General features: G+C 37.6%; 1 protein-coding gene across 17 annotated transcripts in view; it reads left to right on the forward strand.

The window, feature by feature from the left end:
- LOC106083856 (proton channel OtopLc) overlaps positions 1–12,373 on the forward strand; it is a 195,136-nt gene that overhangs the window by 135,030 nt on the left and 47,733 nt on the right. Inside the window, exon 1 of one of the 17 annotated variants that reach the window (XM_013247130.2) lies at positions 10,085–10,404. The exons of 14 other annotated variants lie outside the window; for them this stretch is intronic. In XM_013247130.2, the coding sequence (XP_013102584.2) occupies positions 10,229–10,404 (176 nt within the window). In that variant the 5' untranslated portion in view covers positions 10,085–10,228. Of the gene's footprint in view, positions 1–10,084; positions 10,405–12,373 lie in introns of those variants that run through there. 2 more of the 17 variants (XM_013247132.2, XM_013247135.2) reach the window with 2 other exon arrangements.

Here is a 12,373-nt window from a genome sequence, read left to right on the forward strand (position 1 = left end):
CTTTATTATAACCTACATTACTTTTAGTATTTATACTTAAATTTGATTGCTAATTTATGGAGGGAAATGTACTATGATTAGGAGAAAATATTGTTGCCAATGGCAACCACTTTAAAAAATGGTGAAAGCTCTTTCAAAATCCCAATTGTAGTTTAGAAAATTTGTCAATTATTTTTTAGCACTTGGGATTTTCGATATCCGCTATTATGATTTAAGATAAGGGCTCAACATTTTATGACCAGGGCCGAAAGGTGTGTCTCAGAGGGACACCTCCTTGAACAGAAGTTCGAAGTTCTAATAAAAGTCAGGCGGTCCTACAGTAGACATTGTAAATGTACCCATAAATATAAACATCAGGGAACCGGGGGGATATTTCTCTCACATCTATAAGTAGTGTCCGACATAAATTTAAGCTAACGATAAAGGACCTACTTTTATTCATCAGGCTGAACGGCTTGCCGCCTAGCAATATCACCAGAAGCTTACACGGCTGATTACCAAAGATCTACCCCCCTGTTCCTTGATGTTTATATTAATGGGTAAATTTACAATGTGTGCTGGCTGGCTCTAAAGCCAGCACTAGAAGGGAAAGGTTAGATTAGGTTTAAGTGGCAGTCTGCCATCAGATTCTATGCAAATTTTACCCATGAACATTCCACTAAGGAACAGGGGCAAATTTCTCACATATCAATGTCCGATTCAAGTTTAAGCTCGATGATAAGGGGCCCCCTTTTTATAGCCGAGTCTGAACGGCGTGCCGCAGTGCGACACCTCTTTGGAGAGAAGTTTTACATGGCATAGTACCTCACAAATGTTGCCAGCATTAGGAGGGAAAACCACCGCTGAAAATTTGTTCTGATGGTCTCGCCAGTATACGAACCCAGGCGTTCAGCGTCATAGGCGGACATGCTAACCTCTGCGCTACGGTGGCCTCCATCAAACACACTTAGTCGTTTTCGTCCATTGTGATACCACAGGTTTAAAAGAAGGAAGATGCCTTCTAGCTCCTATCGTTGAACCATCCAGATCGCTTTAAAAATCCCAATAACTTGCGAATGTTCACATCCGCTAAATCAGAAAACTTGTCAAAGAAATTGGAACCTAAAGCAAAGTTCCATCTCACCGCCATTGCGGTACACACACACAACAGATGTTCTATAGTCCCTTCTTCCTCGACGTCCTCACAGCTTCGACACAAGTCGTTACTGGCAACCTTTAGTCTGTCAGCATGTTCTCTGATCAGACACTGACCTATCAAGACGGACACAATGACTGAGAGGTCTGTTCTAGACAGCGACAGCAAAGCGGCAGACTTCTTGAAGTCTAGACAAGGTCACACACAGGGAGAGAAAATCACCGCTGAAATTTGTTTGATGATGTCGCCGGATTTGAACCTAGACTTTTAGCGTCATGGGCAGACATGGTAACCTCTGAGCTACGGTGCACCCCTAGCGGTCCTTCAATTGGATGTTATATCAAATCTGAACCATTTTCGCAAAGGTGTTTACATGGTTAAAAAAACAATCCAAATTTCGGGCTAGTCCTATTAATATATCCTGAAGAAAGGATCTAAATCCCGCAAAACACGGACTTAATATACGATTTTGGTGGATCTTGAAAAAGTAAATTATATATAGATCGGACTGTATTTAGATACAACTGCCATATAGACCGATCTGCTGACCGAACTGTGATTTGTTCCACAGTTTTTGGGACCTGAAACACCACCAGCCCATATTTGGATATAACTATGATATGGATGTGAAGTTGTAATAAAATAGGATGATTGATACACCTACGGTATTGGGTTTCCAAAACTCGACAGGGCAAAACTTAGCTTGTTTTAATTGTTTACTTCTGAATAATGATTTCATGTAAAATGTTCCTGCGTATCCGGTTCATATGGTCCTTTAGCAAGGTCCATTCCACGTAACTGACTAGCACATGGTCAATACCTGAAAGGCGCAATGAACTGACATTTCATTATCCTCATTAACACTGGTCGCCATGGCTCCGATATTCTCTTCAGTATACATTCTACGAATGTATACCGAAGAGAATATCAACTATGTGCAGTGGATGCTCGTTTGTGGGATTTACATGATGAAATGGCAAAGTATATTGAACACTTTCCACTTTCACAGTTGGCGTTTGGACACAATTATCGACCACTGTTGCCACCCCAAAAAACCTATGTCCAAATCTGTAGCAATTTCCTCCAATTTCAATAGGCATCTTTTCAAAGCCAAGAAATATGTCTGTGCCAAATTTGAGTATGATCGGAGGAATATTGCCATCTGTACCTTGTACAAAATTTAATGTTGAAAAGTAGACGTGGCTAAAGCGAATCAGTAAGTGATTCTGAGTCTATCTTTATGTGCCTATCTTCTCCTCTTGGGTACTAAGAATTAAGTTTTAATGTCCTTTGTGACAGTAATGGTGTAGGTATAATTACGCTAACCAGCTACAACCTTGTATAGTAAGGTATTTTGGGTACATGTGAGATGATATGGTAACTGACACGAAGTAGTACCAATTGAAATGACCTTATTCTTTTTTTGTGTGAAATATTTCTTATTGATTGGAAAGACAAACAAGTGTGCAAGTAATCTAAATATCAAAATCCATTTACTCTTTGTCAATTTTGACTAATCTGACGGTATTTTGACTCATCCCCGTGCATTCTTCAGCGCGTTCTTTTGACATATTTTTGCGTCCTTTCCATGTCTATTAGCTGTTCTTTTTCCAATGCATTATGCAATGGAAGTTCGGTACGTTCGAGCAAACGCAGAAACTCCCCTGTTCTTGATAATCTAACTTTTTTGCTTTTGTGTAAGATCGTGTGCCTTTTGGAACTTGTAAGCCTTACCTTGAGCTCGTTTTTATACCCATCACCATAGGATTGTCAGTCATTCCCGTTTGTAGAACCTTGAAATATTAGAATATTGCACATGAAATATTGCAACCCCATAAGGTCACAGCCACCCGAAATTTTGCACAGATGTTTCTCATCCATATAACGTGATCCTTAGACTTGATTTCTTGAACCCCTAGAAGTCAAGTCGGAATACACATGGAAATTTGCCAATGAACATTTCATTTAGGAACAGGAAAAAACAACTCACATATCCATGAGCGCTGTCCTATTCAAGTTTAAGCTCAATGATTAGAAAACTCATTTTTGTTGTCGAGTCCGAACGGTGTACCGCTGTGCGACTGCTCTTTGTAAAAACAAGGTTTCTATGCACTATACCTCACAAATGCCGCCAGAATTATGAGGGGATAACAACAGTTGAAATATTTATCTTATGGTCTCCCCAGGATAAAAATCCAGGGGTTTAGATTCATATGCGGAGATATTAACCCCAGCGCTGCGTTGGCCGCGGCAAATGTTGCGCGAAGTGAACTGTTGCGTTTCCAACACTCGTGCCAGGTATGGTGCAAATTGACTTATAAGATGATATAGCTCCCGTATAAACCGAACTCTCAATGTGAGGACATAAACCCCTGGAAGGCGCAACTATTGTCCGATTTTAATGTAATTTTAGACATAGTATTCTGTTACAACCAGCAAAAACAATGCTATGTACCATTAAAATCGGTCATTAACCTGATAAAGCCTACATATAAACCTATCTCCCGGATTGACATCTTGAACATCTGCACCTAGTGTTCTGTCACGTATTCCAAAAACAGTGTCAAGTACGGTCCAAATCACTCTTTAAACTGATATAGCTTCAATCTCCCGATTGACCTTCTATGGCTCCAAGAAGCTTCAATTTCTCTCTAGTTTAGCAGAAATTTCATACATAAAGTAAAATTATGCCCGTCAACTAAGTTAATTTTGTGCAAATTTGTCCATCGTGGTGGGTTCCTAGGATTCGACCTGGCCGAAATGACGCTTTTACCTATTTTTGGACTACCTCCATGCCGCTTAAAAACTTTGTTCACCTAAGGTGCTGGAATTCGCCAACAATAGCCGGTTGTGACTTTCCAGCCAAATAAAACGCAATCACACATATATGTAAAAAATCGGGAAAAATGGATATATGGGTGCTATATCTAAATCTGAACTGAGTTGTACCAATGTTCTTAGCGTCTTCATTTACGCTTTAAATGTGATATGTGGAAAATTTCGTAATGATTGGATAACAAATGTGATATCCACTTTGATTACAAGAAAGGCATACGAATAAACGCTACGGAAAAAATACTCCGAAGGACGAATATAGTCAAGGATCCTGCAGACGTTTCGTCTGGACGCGGAAAATAGATTGGTTATGAGCGAACCTTATCAATAAAAACAAGAAGCTTGATTTAGATTTTCTATCTATGGTTGGTTTTAAGGAAAAATTCTTAGCATACGTCATATATTTTGGTTTCTTGGTCCACACAAACTAACCCCACCGTAATAGGCATCTCAAAATGATTTTCCATCACCTTTTTCCCCCGATGTTACAAATAAACTCACAACATTATAACACCCAATGTAATAGGGTAGCTTTAAACCAGAACCATTTTAACAAACGTTTCATTGCTTATTCAAATCTCCAGCCATTTCAAAGTCTATTCTGCTACACTTCTCTTCTAATACTACTCCCTAATGTTACCTTAACTTCAAACAAAAGGATCAAACAAACAAGTCAACACAAACAAGCAAAAGGATGAATAGCAGCAACAACAACAACAACAAAACAGAAAAAGAAAAACAAGCAGCTCATAAGAAAAATAGTACACATTTAATCTGTATTATTATGAGCTCTTCTCATTTCATTTTCACGATGGAGTAACTTTGGGTTTATAAAAAAGCGTAGGTGGGTGAATGAATGCCTTCTATGCGTAAGAGCTTGAATGAGTGCCAACCTAGAAGAGAGAGCAAGTGAGAGAGAGAGCCATAACTCCCTTTTTCAAATTTAACACAACAGGCATATACAATAATACAACACAGGGTTGCCATAACATTTGCTCCTAAGTTCACTAAAAACAGGAATCAGAAATTAAAAATCTTAGGTATTTGTCTTTATTTAGTAAAAATAACTGTAACTAAATGCCTTTTGATATGGTAGTCAGTCAGTGTGGGGAGTGTGTGTATGGGGTTGATGTGTAGGCGGCTTCGTGTGTGTGTGTTTGTGATTGTGTGTTTATATGTTCGTTAAGAGTGTGAGTATGCGTATATGAATCCCTTTCGTGAAGTAAGAGTACGAGTCTTTTTAACCGAGAGGTCACTAGGTCGTCCCGGGTTGTTTGTAATGAATAGTTTTTGTTGTTGCTGCTGTTTATTGTTGCTGTTGTTGCTGTACTTACCCATTCGCATTTTGCACCATACGCAGGGGTGTATTTCAGATGAGATTGCTGTGATAGTCTTAAATGCACTTACGCAGTTAATATTAACATAGTGTTGATATGGAAGGGCCCATGGGGAGATATGCAGAGAGTCGTCAATAAACACATTTTTCTAGTTTTAAATGAGTCTATGACTACTCAGCATATGTGACATTTTCTGTTATAGTAGTGTAACTAAAGGGGGGAAAATACTATACACAGTTTTTATGAAAAATATCTTTTGATTCTTCAGATAAGACGTGTCTATAGGCTGGTACTATATTCGCTTTTCGCCATATTTTTCGTCGGATACATTTTTTAGATAATAGATTTTAAAACAACAAAACTTGCTGATTTCATTCAGTAGGATATTCCCTCAATACTTATGGCAAAATTTTAATAAAATTCTTATTTTATCATTGTTACTTGTGCAGTTTTTCGAAAAAGTAATCACGAAAAAATGGGTTTCCTACGGTGAAAAACGAATATAGTACCAGCCATAAAGTGCCACTTTTGCAAGGGTCTTACTCACTGCTTCTTATGAAAGTAAGACCCAAATTCTGTAGACCGATCTGTATGGCAAAATGTAAATTTAACCATGAACATTAAATTAGGGATAAAATTTTCAGAATTCAACGATTGCTGTCCTATTCAAGTTTAAGCTCAATGGTAAGGGACCTCCTTTTTATAATCGAGTCCTACTGGCGTGCCACAGTGCGACACCTCTCCTGTTAGATGTTGTTTACATGGCTTCCAGTACCTTTCAAATGTTGCCAGCATTAGAAGGGGACATCTCATGTTAAAAAATTTTTCTGATCTGATGTTTTCACCCGAATTCGAACCCAGGTGGTCAGGGTCATAGGCGGACATCCTAACCTCTTAGCTTCGGCGGATTCCAAGTTCAACTTGTAGTTAATGATAAAGATAAGTTTATTCGGAGGAAACTATTGGCTCAAAGCGACACCGCAGCGAGAAAGAGGTGTAAGTGAGAAGGTGAAAAATTAAAGTGTAGAGAAAATATATGTAGACCGTCCGTCCAGGATGCGTCCTCTGTTGAAATCATCCCATGCTGTTCATGTATCAGAGAAATCCTCCTAAAGATGCTTCTGCAAGTTCACACAAATCAGTGAACAGGCTCGAACATGAGGAAAGCAAATGCTCAATACTCTCTCAAACTCTTCAGGGAAACTTCTTCACAAATCAATATGTGTGATTCCAAGAAAGCTGCTGCAGTAGCCATTATGCGCCGCTATATGGCCTATTGTACAGTACCCGGTTATAATCCCTATAATAGTTCCAATAATTGTGCCAAGTTTGGTCCTAGTCGGTTCGAAGCCCCATGTAATGCGATATTGGATCTTGACTTCTTGAGCCTCTGGAGGGCGCAATTCTTATCCGATTTGGCTGAATTTTTGTATTGCTACAACTTCCGCTAAATATGATCCAAATCAGTTCATAACCTTATCCAAAGATTTAGCGAGAACATCCCACTATGAAGCGTTCCACTTGTCATTCGCCTTCTGAACAAACTACCACTCATGCCCACTTTAATAACCCCACCAAATACCTTACCATGTTATTCGTCTTGCGGGAGATATTTGGGAGGACTCCCGCGAGGTTTTCGTAGCGATGGAGGTACAATAATCTAGTCATTCCGTTTGTAACACCTCGATTATTGATCAAAGACCCATTTCCGCTTTTCCATCCGTCAGAATGTCGAAATCACGAAAGCGCTTGAAATTTTGCACCGACACTTCTAGTCGATGTAGGCCGTTGGGGATTGCAAATGATCCATATCGGCTTAGATTTGGATATAGCCCACATATAAACCGATACGCAGTTTCTGAGTACTAACATCTGTGTAAAGTATGATCCGAATCGGTTCATATACTGATGTAGAGCACATATAAATCGATCTCTGGATTTGTCTTCTTAAGCTCCTAGAAGCTTCAATTTTCACCTGATTTGGTTGAAATTTGGACTTTTGCTATAACTTCCTGCATCCGTGCCAAGTATGATCCGAATCGGTCTATATACTCATATAGACCCCCTTAAATACTGATATCCCAATATGACTTCTGGAGACAATAGAAGCCGCAATCAATTCCCGATTTGATTGTAGCAAAATTTTAGAGGAATCCATGGTGGTGGGTACCCAAGATTCGGCCATATTGATCTGCGACCCCTTAAAGTATATATATTCTTGATCGTCTTGGCATTCTAAGACGATTTAGCCAAGTCCGCCCGTCTGTGAAAATCACGACGGCGGTGGAACGCTTAGAACTAGCTGCCTGAGAATTTGCACAGATAGTTCTTATTGATGTAGGTCGTTGGGAATTGCTATTGGGCCCTATCGTTTCAGATTTGGTAGTAGCTTCCATATAAACCTATCTCCGGATTTGACTTCTTGAGTCCTTAGAAGCCACATTTTCGACCTATTTTTGTTAAATTCATTTTGCACATAGTATTCTGTTATTCCATCCAACAACGATGCCAAGTACGGTCCAAATAGATCTGTAACCTGATATAGCTCCCACATAAACCGATCTCCCGATTTTACTTCTTGCGCCCTTAGAAGCCGCAAAGTTTGCCCGCTTTGTCTGAAATTTTGCGCGTTGTGTTCTGTGACGACTTCCAAAAAACTAAATTTGTTTAGGTAAATTTTTAGCAAAAATCATAGTGGTGGGTTCACAAGATTGGGCCAGGCCGAACTTAATACGCTTTTACTAGTTCTTTGTAAGCAATGCAATTTCTCTCATGCTACTTTTTTAGCCCAAAGGCGATAGCTATGAATTTCGATAAAAATCGGTTCAGATTAAGATATAGCTCCCGTATATATATTTCCCGATTTACACCAAAATTTTCCATCGATATGTGCGAAATTTGTTACGGAATGGTTTTTTCTACCCAGCAAGCACAATATTTAATAAATTTATGCGAAATTTGGTATGGAAGAGTTGTTTACCCATCTGAAAGCAAATTTTATCAAAATAGATTCAGTTTGATATATAACTCCCATAACAGACGGAAAAACGGCAAAGAAAGGATACGCGGATAGACGGACATGGCTTCGCAGTGTTGGACTTATCTAAACTGAATCGGGAAGAGTTGCTGAGTCGTACCGTAAATTTCATCACTGCCACAGTTCATTATTTCTTTTTTGATTTTTAAAGGAGAGACGGCATTCTTCCTTTCAACGGAAAAAAAATGTCTAATTAAATCTGATTGCAGACTTCCATTTGCATCAAACCTAATCAAATCTACTCAACAAATCAATTTTGTGTTGACTTTAAGGGTCTTCAGAAAATTCAAAAATAATTTCAGATTTCTATAGGTTCCATTTTAAATGACTGCTCATTAATTTTGAATTTTAAATTCCCAACAAATCACTTAAATCTGCAACACTTGGCCTCAAATACGTCCCTGTTGATTTAAAAAATTCACACACCAAACCAAACACAAACGATTGCTGTTCGAATGTACCTACACACACATATATGTGCGAAGATACTTTACATGCTTGCTCGTGTGAGTTCAATATTCAATGGGTGGTGGAGATGAAAATGATGCTTCAAGGGGTGGGCTGCTTCATCTTCCTACTCTCATATGTTACATTTGTTTTTCGGTTAATTTAGCCAACCATTGAGGGTGTTAATGGCCTGCAGCATACAGATTTTACAATTCCTTATATTTCGCCAAACATCTCTGGGGGGCAAAATTGTAACATTTGATACATTTAAAATAATATTTACAGCACATTAAAGATAACATTTGTGGGATTTCCTGTTGGAAAAGAATATAGGCATTGAAATTTGAAAAAAAAATTGCAAGAAAAATCTTCTTTGAGGCTAATTAGATAAATAAAATCAACAGCAACAACAATGACAGTAGTAAAAGCAAAAAAGTTTGTATTTATGTATGTATAAAGGGAATTGGTTTTATGTATTTGGGTATATACCCGAAAATTGTGTTATTTGCGAAAATATGATAATATATATATATATATAGGGGACACACCCACCAATGAAAATATTCAAAGGAAATAAAAAAGAAATAAGCCAATAGAACAAAGGGTCTAAAGAAAAATAAGGAAAATTTTTAAAAACTGTTTCAATGAAATTCTTTGAAAAGAATTATTACATTGTGTAGTAGGAATTGTGACCAATTTTTCTAAAATTTTATTCTTGTTATTTATTGTCTGGCAAAACACTAGGCAAAATTTTCAAAATCTAACGAATTTTGCAAAAAGCTTTGTTTTGAACTTTTCTTTATCCTTAAGGAAATCCATGTAACAGGATATCAAGGGGAATTATAAAACAACTTAATTCCCCCATGGTTATGGCCCGGAGAATATGTTTGGCTATAGAGCTTAGAGCAAATAGAGATACAGAGAGCCAGAGAGCAAAAGCTTTTTTCTCTGAGTTTTTTATTTTCACAGCCAACGTCCTTGGGAGTAGTGGCCGTGTTTATATTCTCCTACTTTCTTTGAATGAAATTCCAACATAACATCCACATTTTGAGATGCCTAAGAAGGGGTAGCCTAACGAAAGCCAAACAGGAAACCACAATGAAGTGATCAAAACGAATCCTTAATAACCAAATTTACTATCGTTTCACAGTTCAAGCGTGATTAAGACAACGAATTCAACAGAAGAAAAACAGAAAATAAATCAACAATAAAATTTTAAAAAATCCATTTTAAAACAAAAAAAAAAAACCAAACAAAGAATAAATTTAAAAAAACGTCCAAATTGTGTGAAACAATAAAAAATGTGAAATAATTTTAATAGAAATCCACAAATTAAAATAAAAAATTTAAACTAACAAAAACTTAAAAACAGTGTCTGAAGAAAAAAGAAAAGAAAACAAATAAAACCCTAAAGTTTGTTACGAACCTTAGACAACAATGGGTAACGGCGGTGAAGTGAAAGTCGCTACCGTCGATGTTGAAGGAGGCGATAATATGGCCACCTTGCCAGTCTCACGCTCCCATACTACCGGCAGCACCGATAGCGCTGAAAAGAATAATGCCGCCAACAAGGAAATGGAATTAAAAAATGTTATGCCACAGCCCTTGCAAAGGTTAATATTGCTCTGATCAAATGGTTTGCAAACTGAAATGGTTTGATACCCTTTGTTTTTTTTTCTGTTTCTGTATCATTTTCCACTTTACAATTTTCATTTGTAAATGGCAAAACAACATAAATCTGCAAAGTGCTTGTACAACTCGACTTACAAGCAAAACAACAAACACAAAAAAAGGTTTATTTCAAGGATTTTGTTGTAAAACTCACACAACTGTCAGTTAGTCGACTCTGTTGTAAATCTGGATATACGTTATATGGGCTGTGTGTGGGTTCTCTCTGGGATGTGTGTTGGTGTGCGTGTTGACCAGACAGTTTGGAGTGATGCCAAAGTGTCTGGTTTTATGTTTTATGTATTTTTTCAATTGAAATGTTTATTTTTATTTGCCTTTCGTTTAGTTGGAAGGCATTGGTGAAAGACCAAAAACTGCAGGCATTATGCAGCCAGATTTTTATCTCAATTAACTTTTGGCCAGCAATCAAAAAGTTTTTAAAGTTTAAAGAGCTAAGACTGGCATGAATGGAGCTTATTAAGTTTAGGCATTGAAAAAAGTGTTGAAAAAAATTTGAAAATTTAGCTTTGGAGAAATTCCAGTGGAAAAACTTTAATAAAATATTGTCTAGATATTTACGTTATTTTCTCTTTCAGTTATTTTTGGCTGGCAGTTACCGCTGTTGTAAATGACAGCCAAAAATAACTGCTCCGATCTTGAAGGGTTGTCAAATTTATTTATTAGTTGACAACCGTGGGTGATTTTATTTATTAACAAAATCACCATTTGGTTTTAAGTCAAAATGTTTTCAAAAATTTGGTCGACAGGTTAGCCTGCAGATTGGGATTCCATCCCTTCATCAGCGGTATTCTTCGACGAATTACCCAAACAATCATCATTGTTATGAGGTTAGACAAAATTGTCTAAATGAGAAAACAGTATTGCTCATAAATTCAAAGTAATAATTTTTAAAAAATTTTGATTCTTATACACCTCCACTATTTCATTGAAGAGATATCTGTTGACCAAATTTATTGAAATTTTGTGTTTAAGAAAATTTTATACACAACTAGCCGAACCGGGCCCGCTCCGCTGCGTCTTCTTTAATTTTCTACTATCGTTTTACGGGAGGGACATTTCGCCTTGAATGAGGATATCGAATTCATGCCATTGTAGCCTATGACGCTGAACGCGTTCGAATCCTGGCGAGAACATCCGACAAAGCGATGGTTATCCCCTCTTAATGTCGGCGACATTTGCAAGCTACAATGCCATGCATGTCATTTAAAAAATGTTCTCCAAACAAGTGGAGATATCAAATTCGTTCTTTATTCCCAACGGAAATGAAGTTCAGCTTAGGGGGTGCTTTAAGAAGTACCCCAAAGCACTTGGCTCCAAAATTGGATATCAAATTCATTTGATCCTCATATTGTCATAATGGGTCAAATAACCCATTTGAAGTATTTTTAGGAGGAAAAGCGCCACCTAGATTTAGAACACAAATTTCAATGTCATATTCGTAATCTACTCCCTAACACCTTTCATTTGAGTCCCATATAGCCATGGTCGGCTAATATGCCCATTTGGGGGTACTTGGGGGTGAGCGACCTCCCATTACTTGGACCTAATGTTTTATGACATATTAGTAATCTACTGCCTAATCATTTTCATTTAAGTCCCATATTGACATGAACTTCCAATATATCTGTTTAGAGGAGTTTTGGGGTTTGGGGGGCCTGCTGGGTACTTTAATACCATATTTCATTTGATACCCTTATTGGGCCCATCGGACCACTTTCGGATATTGGTGGCGTTTTTGGGGTATGGGGAAAGGTACGCCTCCACCCGATATCTAGAAATTATATAACCTATGTTTCCTTCCAGACAAACGTACACATTTTACGAAAATTTTAAGAAAATCAGTTCAGCTTAGTATCATATAGTCATAATGGTTTTAATGGCGTTTTTGTGGGG

This window comes from Stomoxys calcitrans, chromosome 4 (assembly GCF_963082655.1).
Source record: "Stomoxys calcitrans chromosome 4, idStoCalc2.1, whole genome shotgun sequence".
NCBI classification, from domain to species: Eukaryota; Metazoa; Arthropoda; class Insecta; order Diptera; family Muscidae; genus Stomoxys; species Stomoxys calcitrans.